The sequence below is a fragment of the Enoplosus armatus genome, chromosome 13 (assembly GCF_043641665.1).
Source record: "Enoplosus armatus isolate fEnoArm2 chromosome 13, fEnoArm2.hap1, whole genome shotgun sequence".
NCBI lineage: Eukaryota > Metazoa > Chordata > Actinopteri > Centrarchiformes > Enoplosidae > Enoplosus > Enoplosus armatus.
This window is the reverse complement of record NC_092192.1, coordinates 12,558,475-12,572,128: the sequence shown is the minus strand read 5'-3', so window position 1 is coordinate 12,572,128 and position 13,654 is coordinate 12,558,475. Positions and strand designations below refer to the sequence as shown.

General features: G+C 39.9%; 2 protein-coding genes across 4 annotated transcripts; one reads left to right on the top strand and one right to left on the bottom strand.

Moving 5' to 3' along the window:
• Window positions 1-93: 93 nt before the first annotated feature.
• chordc1b (cysteine and histidine-rich domain (CHORD) containing 1b) lies at window positions 94-8,569 on the top strand. Of its 3 annotated transcripts, none has more exons than XM_070917309.1 (11): window positions 94-193; window positions 3,242-3,291; window positions 3,369-3,425; window positions 3,586-3,746; window positions 4,405-4,505; window positions 4,761-4,819; window positions 5,602-5,672; window positions 5,920-6,025; window positions 6,222-6,341; window positions 6,433-6,495; window positions 6,999-8,569. In XM_070917309.1, the coding sequence occupies exons 1-11, from the start codon at window positions 130-132 to the stop codon at window positions 7,170-7,172; spliced, it is 1,026 nt and encodes a 341-aa protein (XP_070773410.1). In that variant the 5' UTR covers window positions 94-129; the 3' UTR covers window positions 7,173-8,569. The 3 variants fall into 3 exon arrangements, with proteins under 3 accessions (XP_070773410.1, XP_070773409.1, XP_070773411.1); XM_070917308.1 differs by having other exon boundaries at window positions 6,219-6,341; XM_070917310.1 differs by lacking the exon at window positions 3,369-3,425.
• A 569-nt stretch (window positions 8,570-9,138) lies between these two features.
• On the bottom strand, window positions 9,139-12,540 carry LOC139294929 (tyrosinase-like). The gene is made up of 5 exons (XM_070916932.1): window positions 11,719-12,540; window positions 11,081-11,297; window positions 9,965-10,112; window positions 9,686-9,867; window positions 9,139-9,386 (listed from the first exon to the last, which is right to left on the bottom strand). Exons 1-5 carry the CDS (start codon window positions 12,538-12,540, stop codon window positions 9,139-9,141), a joined length of 1,617 nt encoding a protein of 538 aa, XP_070773033.1.
• Between the last annotated feature and the right edge of the window lie 1,114 nt (window positions 12,541-13,654).

Below are 13,654 nucleotides of genomic sequence, written 5' to 3'. Positions count from 1 at the left end.
ATCCGGAAGTGAGACCAGTGTAATGCACAGCAGTTACAATCGTTGCGGCTCTGTATCTCTCACACACGCGAGCGTTTTAGTCGTTAGTGACAAATCTGGCCACAAGTTAAACTTGTTTCACCCGCCACCATGTCCGTTTTGTGTTATAATAAAGGATGTGGACAGCGATTCGATCCGGAGAACAACCCGGACGGTGAGTAGTATGTTAGTTAACTATCGCTGTGCCCTGTACCAGTCTGTTAGCAAGCTAACCTCTGATCATCTGGAATTTTCTACAGCGAGCAGGCCCCGGTGGGCCCATGTAGCGAACCTGATGTTAGGTGGCTGACTGGACCCAACACAGTGGCAACTTCATTCATCAAACGTGCTGTAGCTAATAACTCTGGTAGCTAATAACACATGGGCCTGCTGTGACTTATCACGATGTTGATAGCATGTTAAGCTCGTGTGATTAGCATGTTCGAGGGGAGTTCACGTTAGACTTTCTGGAACCGTTGTCCCGGACGGGGCACTCGGGTTAAAAGTTACAGTCAAAGAAGCAGGTCTTTCAACGTTTTTACTAGCTACATGTAGACTGTCTACAGCTCTTCCCTCAATGCTCTGCAATAATCGTAATCATCACCTTTTTCAACCATTCGAAAAGACAGCGAGGAACAGAGCCGACAGCTACAGTTATAATGTTAAGTTAGTCAGCGGCACTGGTTGTTAAGTGCTTGAAATATCCATCACATGGCTTGTTTTTTCAACAGCTTTTGGAGCTGACTGAAGATCAGATATCTCCATATGAGAGATCTCCATTTACATAAGGGTTGTCAAGTAACGTTAAGTCACACATGAAATGGATGTTAACACAAAAGAGACATAAATACTGCAAATATAAAACTAAATTGAAGGAAGCAGTGGGACCAATGAGAAAGGTGGGCAGTTGACTGGATATAAATGCTGAAATCGTCACCACAGCCTCCCATACACCACAATGTATATCATACTCCTTATGTTTGTAATTACATACCTTATGTTTATGGCATGTCTGCTTTTAAGCATACAAAGATGCATAATTAGGAGCACACAATCTGAGAAACTCGGAGGAAATGGAAAGAAGTAAGATGCATTCATGAGCTAATCCTTTTCTTTACTACCAGAAGGGCTTATGCCTGAGGAAAGCAAGCGTGTATTTTGAACCCACACTGTCTCCTGTCAGCAGTTAAATATCAGTCTGTGAAAGTGAGAGCAGCCTCCCCAATGACCAGGGGCCGCATCTAGAAATCAGGACATTTGACAAATGTAGTCCTGATGTGTTTTCAGTGTATGTTCCTCTCCAAAACAGTGGCCAAATCCTTGATTTTAATGACATTTTAGACACCACTCATCATCATGAGCAAAACAAATTATTCCCGTCTCTTTGCCTTTTCTCATGTTTGAGGCCATGGTTGATAACATATACAAATGAAATGATTAACTCTTTTTCTATATAAAAAAAACAGTGTACTTCCAGAAGTGCAGTACCCCAACAAAACCACTAGTAAATTCACTTACATGAGGTTTACAGGGATAAGATTATTGTGATGATAGTTTGCTTCTTGATCTTGAGTTTCCTTTCTTAAAATTAAGTTTGCTCATGAAACCATTGTTTATGTGGAGCCACAGATCTATATATAATTGAACGTTCAAGGTGGTATTGTTGTCTTCAGCTCCCATGACAAGACCTCAGTGAGTCCCTTATTTCTTTTCCTTAGAAATGTCCTCCTCTGTTTTCAAGTAATACACAATGAGTCAAGTCTAATTTCCATTTTAATGGGATGCCTCTTTTCATAACAGTAGAGTATATTATCATTACCTTTAGGGGTATCTAAGAGCTGTATCTAAGGCAATGGCAGGGAAGGAGCACAGCCCTTGCTGTACTATAAGGAAAATGCTTGATTTATAGTGTCACCCAGCCACATTATTTTATTCATTCCACAGTGTCTTGTCTTTCAGGGCAGTTCCAAAAAGAGGACATTTCAAGCTGTACTTTTCATTTAAGGCTGATCTCAAATGATGATTTGTCTTTCTGCTGGCATCTCCTATGTGTCATAAATCCATTAGTTTAAAATTGTATTAATATAAAGTTTTCATGTGTAGTGATCTTGTGTCGGTTTCAGATTGTCTTTTGTCTTGTTTGGCTTTTTATGTTGCTCATATTTCGGGTTTTTTTTCATTTGAAAAACTTTTTTCCTCCACAGAAATTTGTTCTTTTGAAAGGAGAGTTTGATCAATCTTTCCAATTCATTTCCTAATGCCCAAGTTAATAATTTATCTATGCATTTTGTGTTCTGCTCTTCACAAGGACAAATGCAAATGATTTAAGTTTTATGTAAAACATAGAGAAACTTGTACTCCGTTTTATCAAATGGAAGTTTAATACTGAGTAGGCTATTGAAAACATTTCATTATCTACTGAAGCGTAAATTCTCTATCTTTTTTTTGTTTTCTAGTTTGTTAACTCTGTAGTCTGGTTGTTCGTTTTAATCATGAATTATTCAATGTTGCTTTTGGACATGTGATCAGTTCTTGTTCTAAACACCAAGGATCATCCTACTCTTTTTTTACTGATGAGGTTTTTCCAGTAAACTACTGAATTGCCTTCAGAGGGAGAGAGCGAGAGAGAATAAAGACATTTTTATTTTGTGTTTTATACTATAATCTACACACAATTTATGTGAATTCATTCCAGCATATTAGGTAATTTTAATAAAATGTTTTTTAAACTTCACACTTGTCTGAGTACATTATGATGAATAGTGTTAGGGACAGACTTCACCCCATACAGCCATCAAATACAGCTGGAATAATAGTTACCAGCTGAGTGCACATCAACAAACCAGTGCAACAAGTCAATTTGGCAGGGAACAGCTGGAGGCAGCATCAGGTTTGCCCATCAAACAGTTGAAAATGACTAGATTGTTTGTAGTTGTTGGTTCTCAAAATGCCTCGCCACATTCAGAAACTACTATTCTACACCTATTTTTATTATTCTTTAAAATGAATAAGCTTTTTGCCAGTGAGAAATGTAGGGTCTGCAGTGAACGCTGAAACCTTTGTTTCTTTTATGAAACTAGAATTCATTGAAAGAAGGCCAGGAAAGCTAGAAGAATATAAACAGTCACGTTTGCATGTTATTCGATACTGGTTTGAGTAACACTGTTTCCTGTATCACTTATTTTTCCTCTGAATTAATCAAAGTCATGTTTTGTTTTCACAGATGGCTGCACCTATCATCCAGGAGTCCCAGTATTCCACGATGCATTGAAGGTAAAATGCCTGAAGATGCACAGTTGGCTTGTGTCACGTAATCTGGTCAAAGTTAATGTCTCTCTGTCTTTCTCCAGGGATGGTCCTGCTGCAAGAGAAGAACTACTGACTTCTCAGACTTCCTCAGCATTGTTGTAAGTTATTGTTTCGGTTTGAATCCATACTTTCAATTCTCCATGGTCGTGTTTCCATTGTCTATTGTTTTCATAGGCATTGACTGCCACCCCACCTCTGCTGTGGCCGTATAGGCCATATTGTCTGTGAGTCCAACAGAGTGACTTTCTCCTTTCACAGGGCTGTACAAAAGGTCCACACAACAAGGAGAAGCCCCCTGAGCCGGTGAAACCAGATGTGACCTCATCTGGAGAAAAGAAAGACGCAGATGACCAAAAACCAAAGTTTAACGAGTACATCATCTCCGCCCCAAAGCCTCAGGAGGCGATACGCAGACCCAGGTTGTACAATTGGCTTCAAACATAGTTTTTTTAAATATTTTAATCAATACCAGAGGAATACCCTAAGCTCTTATTATTTGTACAGCGAATCCCTATTCAAGTAAAGGAAAAATGTTTTTGGAGATACAAAGATTCAGCCCATATTGGAACTGTATTTTATTATATCAATAATCATATTTAAAGGAAAAGCAGGCCAAGAAGAACACACTTTCAGTACATCAACAGGGCTTCCAGTTTAAAACTGTTTATCCTTATTGGCTCCGCAAACTGCATTCTCCCATTAATTATTCTGGTTTTGTATCAAATGCATGAAAGGATGGTTATAGTATCAGATGTATTAAATCAGCCGGAAATCATCATTCGTATGCTGAGGATCCACAGTATAGTCAGAGGTATTCTCTTGTTCCCACCAGAGTTCAAAAGAAAGTGGACAAGCGACTGATGAGGCGATTACTACTGAACAGTGAAACTCCTTTCAAGTAGTGTATTGGTCTTAGGCTGGCTTTGTACCCAAGCAAACTGATGTTGCCAATAATGTATTCCTTACTCAAAATAAAAACCACAGTACCCTTCCAAATAGTTTTCAACTAACAAATTAACAATAAAGAGACCTTTTGTCCGTCCCTTTCTTATTGTTTCCTGTCTATTTGTTTTACAGTGCTGATGAGCCAACAGCGAGATTGCAGCATAAAGTCTCCGCTTCTCTGAAGCAGGCTCTGGAGAAACTGAAGCTTTCTGAAAACGCGACAGAGAAGGAAGGTGAGAACAGAACTTTATCTTCCCCTTCTTTGTCCTCTTTACTTTTCCATGTTTCTGTTATAGTAGACAGGAAGGTCATGTTGACAGTTGAAGTTAATGGATGGCCACTGGGAATTTGCCCTCACCTGTGTCATTCACATAATGGCATTTGAGGAAAAAGCTGACAGGGACAGGACAACTCATCATAACTGAATGCATTTTTTAGATGCTCTTCAAAGTATGGGTGTCACTTCTTTGTCTCTTCTGTCTTTCCAGAGGAAGATAGTGACGAGATCAAGATTGGAACATCGTGTAAAAATGGAGGATGTACTAAAGTAGGTGAATATGTTGTTGTATACTGGGGAAAACTTTCTTGAATAAATTCTGAAGGTGTTGACAAATCTTTTTATCTTCATCCATACTTCTGTAGAACAGATATCATTAAATGAAACAAATGATGATGACCCGATTTGATCCTGACAAAGAAATTAGAACGCCCCAAAAGAGCCCACCGCTCTGGGTGTGCAAATCAACATTTTTTGCTCAAGCTAATCTGGCCTCTCAGAGCAGAAACCCCAAAATTAGAAAATAAATTGTGAGGAACATTTACATTGACTTGGGTTTTGTAGAGGCTTGGAGTGGGACTTTAACGATTTACATAATTGTACTTTAACTGATTTGATTGAAGGGCATGGGATATTCTCTCAAGGGCTGCCTGCTGTTGGTTCATTAATCAGTTGGGGTCTTGGTAGAGTCGAAAAATGGTACTTTTAAAAAACATTTTGTAGTCATTACTCAAATCCAGAAAATGCTACTTTCACCTCTACTATTATTATTATTATTATTATAATCAAGATTGTGCTTTAATAAGCAATATATTTTAGGAGAACCTTTGTTAATGCCTCCATTCGTCTGCAAAGAGATGACAGTACTGGGGAAATTATTCAAGACCTGTCAGTTCAAATAACTAATTGGGAATCCTATGACTATTAACTAAGAGTTTCATTAGTTCATGAGAACCCAAGTACCATACATGTGCAGTTTAGTCCCATGTATATTTTTGACAACAAAAACAATCTACTTCAGTCTTTTGAACCACACTTCTTGTTATCTTCAGAGTTTTGATGGACCTGCAAGTGATTCGGATGTGTGCTCATACCACTCTGGATTTCCTATCTTCCATGAAGGGTTAGTATTACTGATAATTTTTTACCACATCATGAAGACATTTTAAAATTCAAGCTAAAAATAAAAACTTTCCATCTCTGCATTTCACTGTATTGACATGAAATAGTAGTTATTCTTTGTAAACTGTAAAAGGAGTGTGAAGAGCAACACTAGTATTTTCCTGTAAGACTTGTTTACTGGTTCTCTTGAGTGACACGTTATTGACTGCTAAAACTCCAGCGGGTGTATGTCTTTCCTGCATCTCCAGCATGAAATACTGGAGCTGCTGTAAGAGGAAAACCTCCGACTTTAACACTTTCCTCTCTCAAGAGGGCTGCACCAAGGGAACACATCTATGGAGGAAAAAAGATGTGGTAGGTGCACCCGTTGATACCTGTGATCATTTATGTGTGCAAGTCTGCATGAGAGAGCCTCAGCTGTAACTCCATCTAGTGGTGTCTGGTAAACACTTGCACAGTGGAGACAATGCTACGTGGAAGAGACTGAATGGCTGATTATCAAATGATCTAACGCTTCTTCAAATGTTGTTTATCTGAAATCCCCTAGCAGGGTAAGAAAGTAGTTCCATGTCGGTTTGACTGGCACCAGACCGGGGCGCAGGTCATCATCTCTATCTACGCCAAGAACGCCATCCCCGAGCTGAGCTACGTGGACGCTAACAGCACTACGGTGAGGAATACTAATACACACATATCTAAACTGCTTAGTTTTTGATTGTGTTCTTCTCAACCTAACATTTATTTGTCTTTTTCTGCTTCAGCTCAACATCCATGTTGTATTTGAGGGAGAGAAGGAATTTAATCAGAATATCATCATGTGGGGAGTGAGTACAACTTCACTTTCAATCTGATGTATAATATTATATTATGACCTTTGCTCTATGACTTTTAAAATGTTTTAATATATACTTTTTTCTTTCAAGATATCACAATTTAACAAACTTTTGTGAATGATTATATATGTCTTATTATTTGATATGCTACAGATCTACACTAGGAATTGTACCAACAAAAAAGTTTATCACCATGTGATCACCTTATACCAAGGGAACTCTCTGGCTGCTGTTTTTACTTTGCTCCCATGTTGTGATTCATAATTTATTTTGGGCAGTTCCCATAAGTGACGCTACAACTTGATTTGAGTAAACTTGATGATCGGTTAGAGTTTGAATCTTTCTTCTGGTTCTGCTGTAGGATTTCAGCTGGCAAGACAAGATCATTCTCTGAAAATACACCTAAGCACAACTCTAATTGGTTGCATTTTGTATGATAACAGGCCCTTTTACTTTTTTTACCACCTGTTAAGCCTTTTGTCTTTTCCTTGCAGGTGATAGATGTAAGTAAAAGTACAGTGAACATGATGGCCGCCAAGATCGAGATAGCCATGAAGAAGTCTGAGCCCATGACATGGGCTCGTCTTGACCTTCCTCCCCCCGTCGCCCCACCCAAGGAGAACGAGAAGAAAAAGGAGGAGACCGATAGTGAGGATGAAGATGAATGATGAGGAATTAAAATACAAACATAGTGTTTATTTTTTAGCTGAATCTAAGGCCACACAGTCCATTCCTTACCTCTTTAAAGAGTCGCCACTTTTGCTGTCATGGAACTTTGGCCTCTGCTCTTCAACAATGCAGTGTTTCCCCTTTCATTCTTAGTTTTCAACGTTCTTGATTTTGCCCGTTTTTCTTGAGTTTTGGTCCTTTTATTGGTCATTATATCGTTGCAATGCTGAAGTATTTTTTACAACAGTTTTTCACTCAAGTACTGAATGAAAAGGGGGGAACACTGACTTTTAGTAAACTTTCAATCAAGTCAGAAGATGACACACTCAATGACACACTTGTTAATTGCACTGAAATCCCCTGGGAAATAATGCCACAAAATATGATAGGAGTCAGGTGTGACCATGCTTTATCTCAGACCCATAAAGGCTGTCATGTGGACTGCTCACATCAGGTCATCATAATGGGCCACAGTTGTGACCATCTTCTGTTTCAACAATGTTTGATAACAGGTTCATTCCATCCTTTTAGTTTCATAAATTGTATAAATGTTTGTATCGTTTGGTCTACCAGCATCACATCAGACTAAATGTTGTCTTCACACATATATTCCCATGTCTGTGTGATAATGAAACTGCTCTACGTAGTTTGAGTAGGAAATTTGGATCTCTAAAATGTCCACACTTGTATAATATGAATAGAAGAAATATAGTAGTTCCTTGGGACTCTTAAACTTAGAAATTAAATGTTTGACAGGTGTGCTCTGACTATCCCACCTTTTGCACAGTTAAATTGTAGATTTGCTTGTTTTTTTACATAATTATACCTAATGTGTATTTTGTAAGTTTCGCTTCCAAATGATCAACGCTGTATTTATCTCCTCATTTCTTGTCAAAACAACATAGCGCAGTTTTAATAATGAGAATGTACTGTAATATCTGAGAATGCCAATTGAATACAAAGTATTTTGAGCAAAGTACTGTATTATAGAAACGTTATGCTAGACAGCATGTCTCGAGGCTTAGAATGTATGAATTCAATTTCACTGAGTGAGACCATGACGTAAGGGTAAAATTATTCGGGAACCAATTTATCTTACCAAAAATAAACTTTTGTGTTGAACTTTTAAAAGTGGGGTGATGTGAGTGTGAGATGGTATATTTCCTACTGTGAATATTTCTAATGCAGACTTGCAGTGTATGCAGAGCAGAGTGGTATTAACGCCAGACTCTTCCAGCAGTGGAAAGAAACACTAGAATTAAGGTGTATAGAAGTAGGTATGACCTTTCAAGTGAATATTTTGAACCACATGCAACTTTGGGAATTGCAGTGACTTTTACAAATGTCATAAAGTTTTTTAAACTATTACATCACTCTAAGGTCAGAGTATGTCCTGGTGCTGTGGAGATGTCAAAGACCTTGACACCCACCATCACCTCTTTCTCTTTCCAACAGCACGTCTCACACCACAAACATGAATCAATTTAAATGTTGTGGTTCAGTCAACTCCCACGTAAAGATAATACAAGAAAGTCCCCCAAGGCTTCTGTAAATGTAGCTGAAGAGTTTGTCTTTCTCACTCTGAATGGCAGTTGGATGCACGTAGGATATCGTTTCTTCATAATAAATCCCTGCGAACATTGCTGATGCAACATACTGCGGAACCTTATTTTGAAGGTAGTCATCATGTTAATTCCAGAGAATAATTTGTGAAAAGTCATTATGGAACATTTCCATGACAGAAACCATTAAATGTTGCACACACCGTGTCTGAAATTACCTAATGGGTAGAATTTGACAAGTTACAAATTGTCGGTGGAACATGTTCAAAGTCATGCCTCATTTCAAAATGTTTTACTCTTTAAATACAGTTTAAATACATTGCCATCAACAAAGATTGTAGGCTCATTACAGTTAGTCAGTGTAATGTATAATTCACAGTGCTTTGAAATTCAGGCTGTGCCTTCACATAGTTGTTTGGTAGTTTCGGTGGTTGGTTTCCTCTTTGTCACTTCTCATGATAAGTGGCTGCCTTTCCGGGAGAGCAAATAACTTTTTCCATCTCCCCACATGCAGCCGCCGCTTAGCTTTCAGGACAGCAGCCGCCATGGCCACTGCTACGATTCCTCCACAGAGCCCTGCAAGCAGCAGCCAGGGCCACACGTCCTGTAATTCCTCCACGTAAGGACGCATGGATTCTGCTAACCTCTGGTCTGGGAAAAAAAAAGATAAAAGTAGTCACAGGAAAGTAAGCAACATGGTACAAGCATAGTAGGTAACCTAAATCTGAGTGGGTTAAACTATCATTCCTTTACAGAATAATTTTTTGAGAAATGAATGAAATTTGGTTTAAGACACTTTTTTTTCTTAAATTGCTTTAACGGATAGATTTCTGAAAATGTGGGGCAAGAATGAAAGAAAACATTAGCAGAGATAATGGAAAGCAGTAATTTCTTTCCTCAAATGCAAATCAAAGTGGAAAATAGAAAAGCTTCATGTAGACAGAACTTACTAGCATCCAGCAGATATGAATATTCATATCCCAAGTCCTTGCTGGAAATGAAGAACTCTCTGTTTCTGTGGAGGGGCAGGAAGGGCACCATGTGGTATTCACTGTTGTGCCCTATAGGAGCATTAGACTCTGGGTACTGTGATGGAGATGGTCTATGCCTCCTGAGCCATTGCTCATAAATGCTTTCATGGAGAAAATGAAAACAAAAACAGTATCTCTGTTAAGTGCAAGTGTGTAAGTGTAGTCACATTATAAAATGTGTGTCTGTGAGTGTCTCACCTGTCTACAAAAGCATGGTGGAGAAGGAATATGGGGTCATTTGCTGAGCCCTGTACTGAGGACATGGATCCGTTCATGAACACATGGAGAGCAGCGTGCATGCCCATACGAGAACTGTTTCCTACCCCAGTCTGAGGATTACCAAATCCTGCAAAATGTATTTAATTAGCATTGACAATGGTGGCAGCAGCATTTTGACCCCCGATACACTAAGTCTTTCATTGACAATATGGAAAAATAAGATAATTTCTGCTTTGGAAACAATTCAAGTATTCAGGTAATTTTTTCAAACAAAATGGAAACAGTACATATTGTGCATTTTGGAATTTAACCTGTCAAACACACAAGCATTGTATCTTTAACTTAGATGTGTAAGGAAATAGCAACTTCCATAAAGCTCTCCTACATTTAACATATCTTTTAAATATGTTCAGGTCTTATATGGGTATCCTAGGAAACCATCACAAGCCTCTAAAGCTATGCTAGCACTTTATTTGGATAGTTCTGTGTTGATATGCAACTGTTAATAGAAAATAAACGTTTAGCAATGTGTCATTTAGTTTTCCTACAACAGCTGGACTTGTGCAGAATTTCTAATCCTGAGCCCATGTTAATACAAACCCTGAGATTAATGTATACTTAGATTATCAACAATATATTTAGATAGTTCTTTTGATTGTTTGTAACCCTCAGTTTCACTAAATGTCACTTTCACTGCATACTTTAAAAGGGTTACAGTTTACGTGGTCATTTATGACTTGTTAATCATCTGCAAATCATTGATAAATGCATTATAACAGCTTATTACAATAAATAAGACGTTGTAATTCATTAATGAAACCAACTTGGGTTGTCAGATTATGAGCCTTATTGAAAGTGGTGAGTATCCCTTCATCTGTTATATTCACACGGTGCAAGTAAACTAAATGTATGCCATGTGATGCAATTTATCACAGAGTCAGAGTAGCCTACACATAGCCAGCACATTACTGGGATGAGACAGGCAGAGTACCAGATTAACGCAGTGAGAGTGAAGAGTAGCAGAGCAGAGTGAGAGATATTGCTTATAGAGCAGAGCAGTGTGTGTGTGTGTGTGTGTGGTCAAGCTTATCTGACCTTCCAGAGTGTTCCTGAAGCTCATGTTGGCACTGCGGTCCATGGCTCCGGTGTCATAGTTGGCCAGACTGACAGTGAACTCCACCTCTGCTGAAGTTGGTAACCGTTCAACCACGTTGCGATTTTGGTTTCCAGGGTTACGACGCAGCGGGCCCTCTCCACTGGCATCACACAACACACCTCTGTCATTGTAGTCCTCTGCTCGGGAGCACAGCACCTGTTGATGGAGGACACACAGCAACAGAGTGAAGACCAGACATTTGTCAGTTAGAATAAGTAACTGTATGGCCCTGCTCTGTCAGGTTTACTGGGTTAATTACATTTTTACAATCCTCTTGATCAACAGACATTTTTCCTCAAGTAAAGGTGCAAATGTAATTTTTTACAAATTCATTAATTCATTTAAAATTAGGCTATATGGTGTATGAGTGAGCATTGACATTTCACTTACCTATGAAATCCAATGCCCTTCATTTATCTTTTATGTGAAAATGCGTAAATACTATAGGCAACATTTCAGAAATTAACCCTACTTCAATGTTTTAGCTAAAAAGTCAGTCCACACATACATGTTACTGTGTTAAGTAAAGAAAAGAGGGAAGGGAGGGACGGTGGATGAGTTACTTGAGTGTGTTTACCCTCCAAGAAGAGAAGACCGAGCCTGGGCTGAGAAAACTGGGGTCCTGGGGGCTGCGGTCCCCCATCAGCTCGTCCGTGCACACGTCACACCCCTGTGCATCCCTCCAGTCCCAGTACGGGATGGTGAAGCTCGTGTCTCCGGTCAGCTTCCTGATCTCGTGCTCCCAGTGCAGCAGGTACAAGCGGTGCCACGGGAGAAACGCAGGCGCCCAGTGGGCAAAGTCCACATCGGTCCACACATTCCCCGGCCCGCCCAACAGCGCGTTGCGGGACACATAGTAATGGATCCACACAAACACATCATACACAGACACGTTAGCGAACATCGGGTCGGAGCCGTTTCCCATCTCCTGGTAGGTCCCGGTGGCCACCACATAGTCCCTGCTGACGGTCTGCTTGGCCAAGTTCAGGTAAGACACGAGCCGGATCCTCTCGGCCCTGGACAGGTGAAATATGTTCCTCCTCAGAGACTCTCTCCTCTCGTTGCAGTTCTCTCCAAAGTAGCCAAACTTACAGTCCGCGCAGTTGAAACCCATGAAGTTCCCCGCGCACTGGCACGTGCGGTTGTAGAAAACCAAGGGCCACTTCTCCCTGTCGTCCAACCCGGAGAAGGGGTACTGCGGCCCGTCGGGCTCGTCCGGCACCTCCGCATCCTGGCAGAAGCCCCGACCCGAGCTGGCTCCGCAGGGCGAACCGTCCCCTTCCCAAGACGGGCAGCACTCCTTGGTGCGCAAGGCTTCCCGGGTGGCACACAGACGGGGGAATTGTTGATGGCTGGGCGCAAAACATAACATGAAACTAATGATTACCAGGGGCCACATTACAGCAAGGGTCTACTTTGGACACGGCAGTCACCGAGACATGAACCAAGTAGCTACACAAAGTGAGAAAGCCTCACAGACTTGAATTCTTTTAAGTTTTCTCCGGGCACCCTCACCCCCCTCCTCTTTGTTGAGCCAGTCACATGCTGCTTAACCTCAGGGTGAAGCTTACTTCATGAGGGGGGCAATAAGGACAAATGCACACATCCCAAGACTGCAGCCAAACTCCTAGAAAAAAAGAAAAAGAAAATTCAATGAAGCAGTTCTATAATGCGATTTTCAGAATTTGTTCTGCTCAATGAAGGCCTACTGAAAGCTTAATGTCATTATTATGATTAAAGTATTCTAATTATGATTATAATGATACTAACTAAACAATACCATCAAAGACAACAATCCCTTGAAGTCATTTAGAGGCATATGACGCCTGTAGGCTGACGGGTCGTCAGCGTAAAACAGGCGAGTCACTCATGATCTCTCTCTCCACACACACACACACACACACCCCGTGCCACAAATAAATGAAACGGTTATTCCTGACATTATGGGATGGAAATCACTAAGACAATACTGGGACCAGAGAGCGAGAAAGAGAGACATTTAGAGGAGGAGGTGAATATAGTAGGCTACACATGTTCACAGATGTAGGTGTATATATATGTGTAGGAACACTGTATAATTTTCTTTTTTTTGTCTCTTTTTTTATTATTTTCTTTTATGTTGAGGGCATCTGTCCCTGTCAGAATTCAAATATATTTTTAAATGCTCGCCTTTTGGTGTTTAGTAAAGTGTTGCCAAAGATTTCTGTGAATAAATCACATTATGGAATTGGCATTCGACTGTGTGGTCTTATGACCCCACAGTACTGTACCTCATGGCCTACCTCGTGTAAACTGAAGGGGTGCATTAAAACAAACGATTTAGTGAGTATAAACTGATAAATCAAAGCATTACCTAAGGCAACAAGATTGTATTTACATTTGTACAACGTTTCTAAGAAAATTTCAATGACTTAAAATTTCTCAGTACTATTGTCTCACATGGCTCTCTTTACCTTGAACTGTAACCACTCTGACCTTTAACCTTTAGACTAATGCTTATGAAACTTGCATGT

Coding starts and splice junctions, on each gene's coding strand:
- chordc1b (XM_070917308.1), top strand. CDS start 130: ATGTCCGTTTTGTGTTATAATAAAGGATGTGGACAGCGATTCGATCCG. Junction 194..3,241: donor TCCGGAGAACAACCCGGACG/GTGAGTAGTATG, acceptor TTGTTTTCACAG/ATGGCTGCACCTATCATCCA. Junction 4,820..5,601: donor AAAATGGAGGATGTACTAAA/GTAGGTGAATAT, acceptor TGTTATCTTCAG/AGTTTTGATGGACCTGCAAG.
- LOC139294929 (XM_070916932.1), bottom strand. CDS start 12,540: ATGTGGCCCCTGGTAATCATTAGTTTCATGTTATGTTTTGCGCCCAGC. Junction 11,298..11,718: donor CGGTCTTCTCTTCTTGGAGG/GTAAACACACTC, acceptor CTCCATCAACAG/GTGCTGTGCTCCCGAGCAGA. Junction 9,868..9,964: donor CACCATGCTTTTGTAGACAG/GTGAGACACTCA, acceptor TCTCCATGAAAG/CATTTATGAGCAATGGCTCA.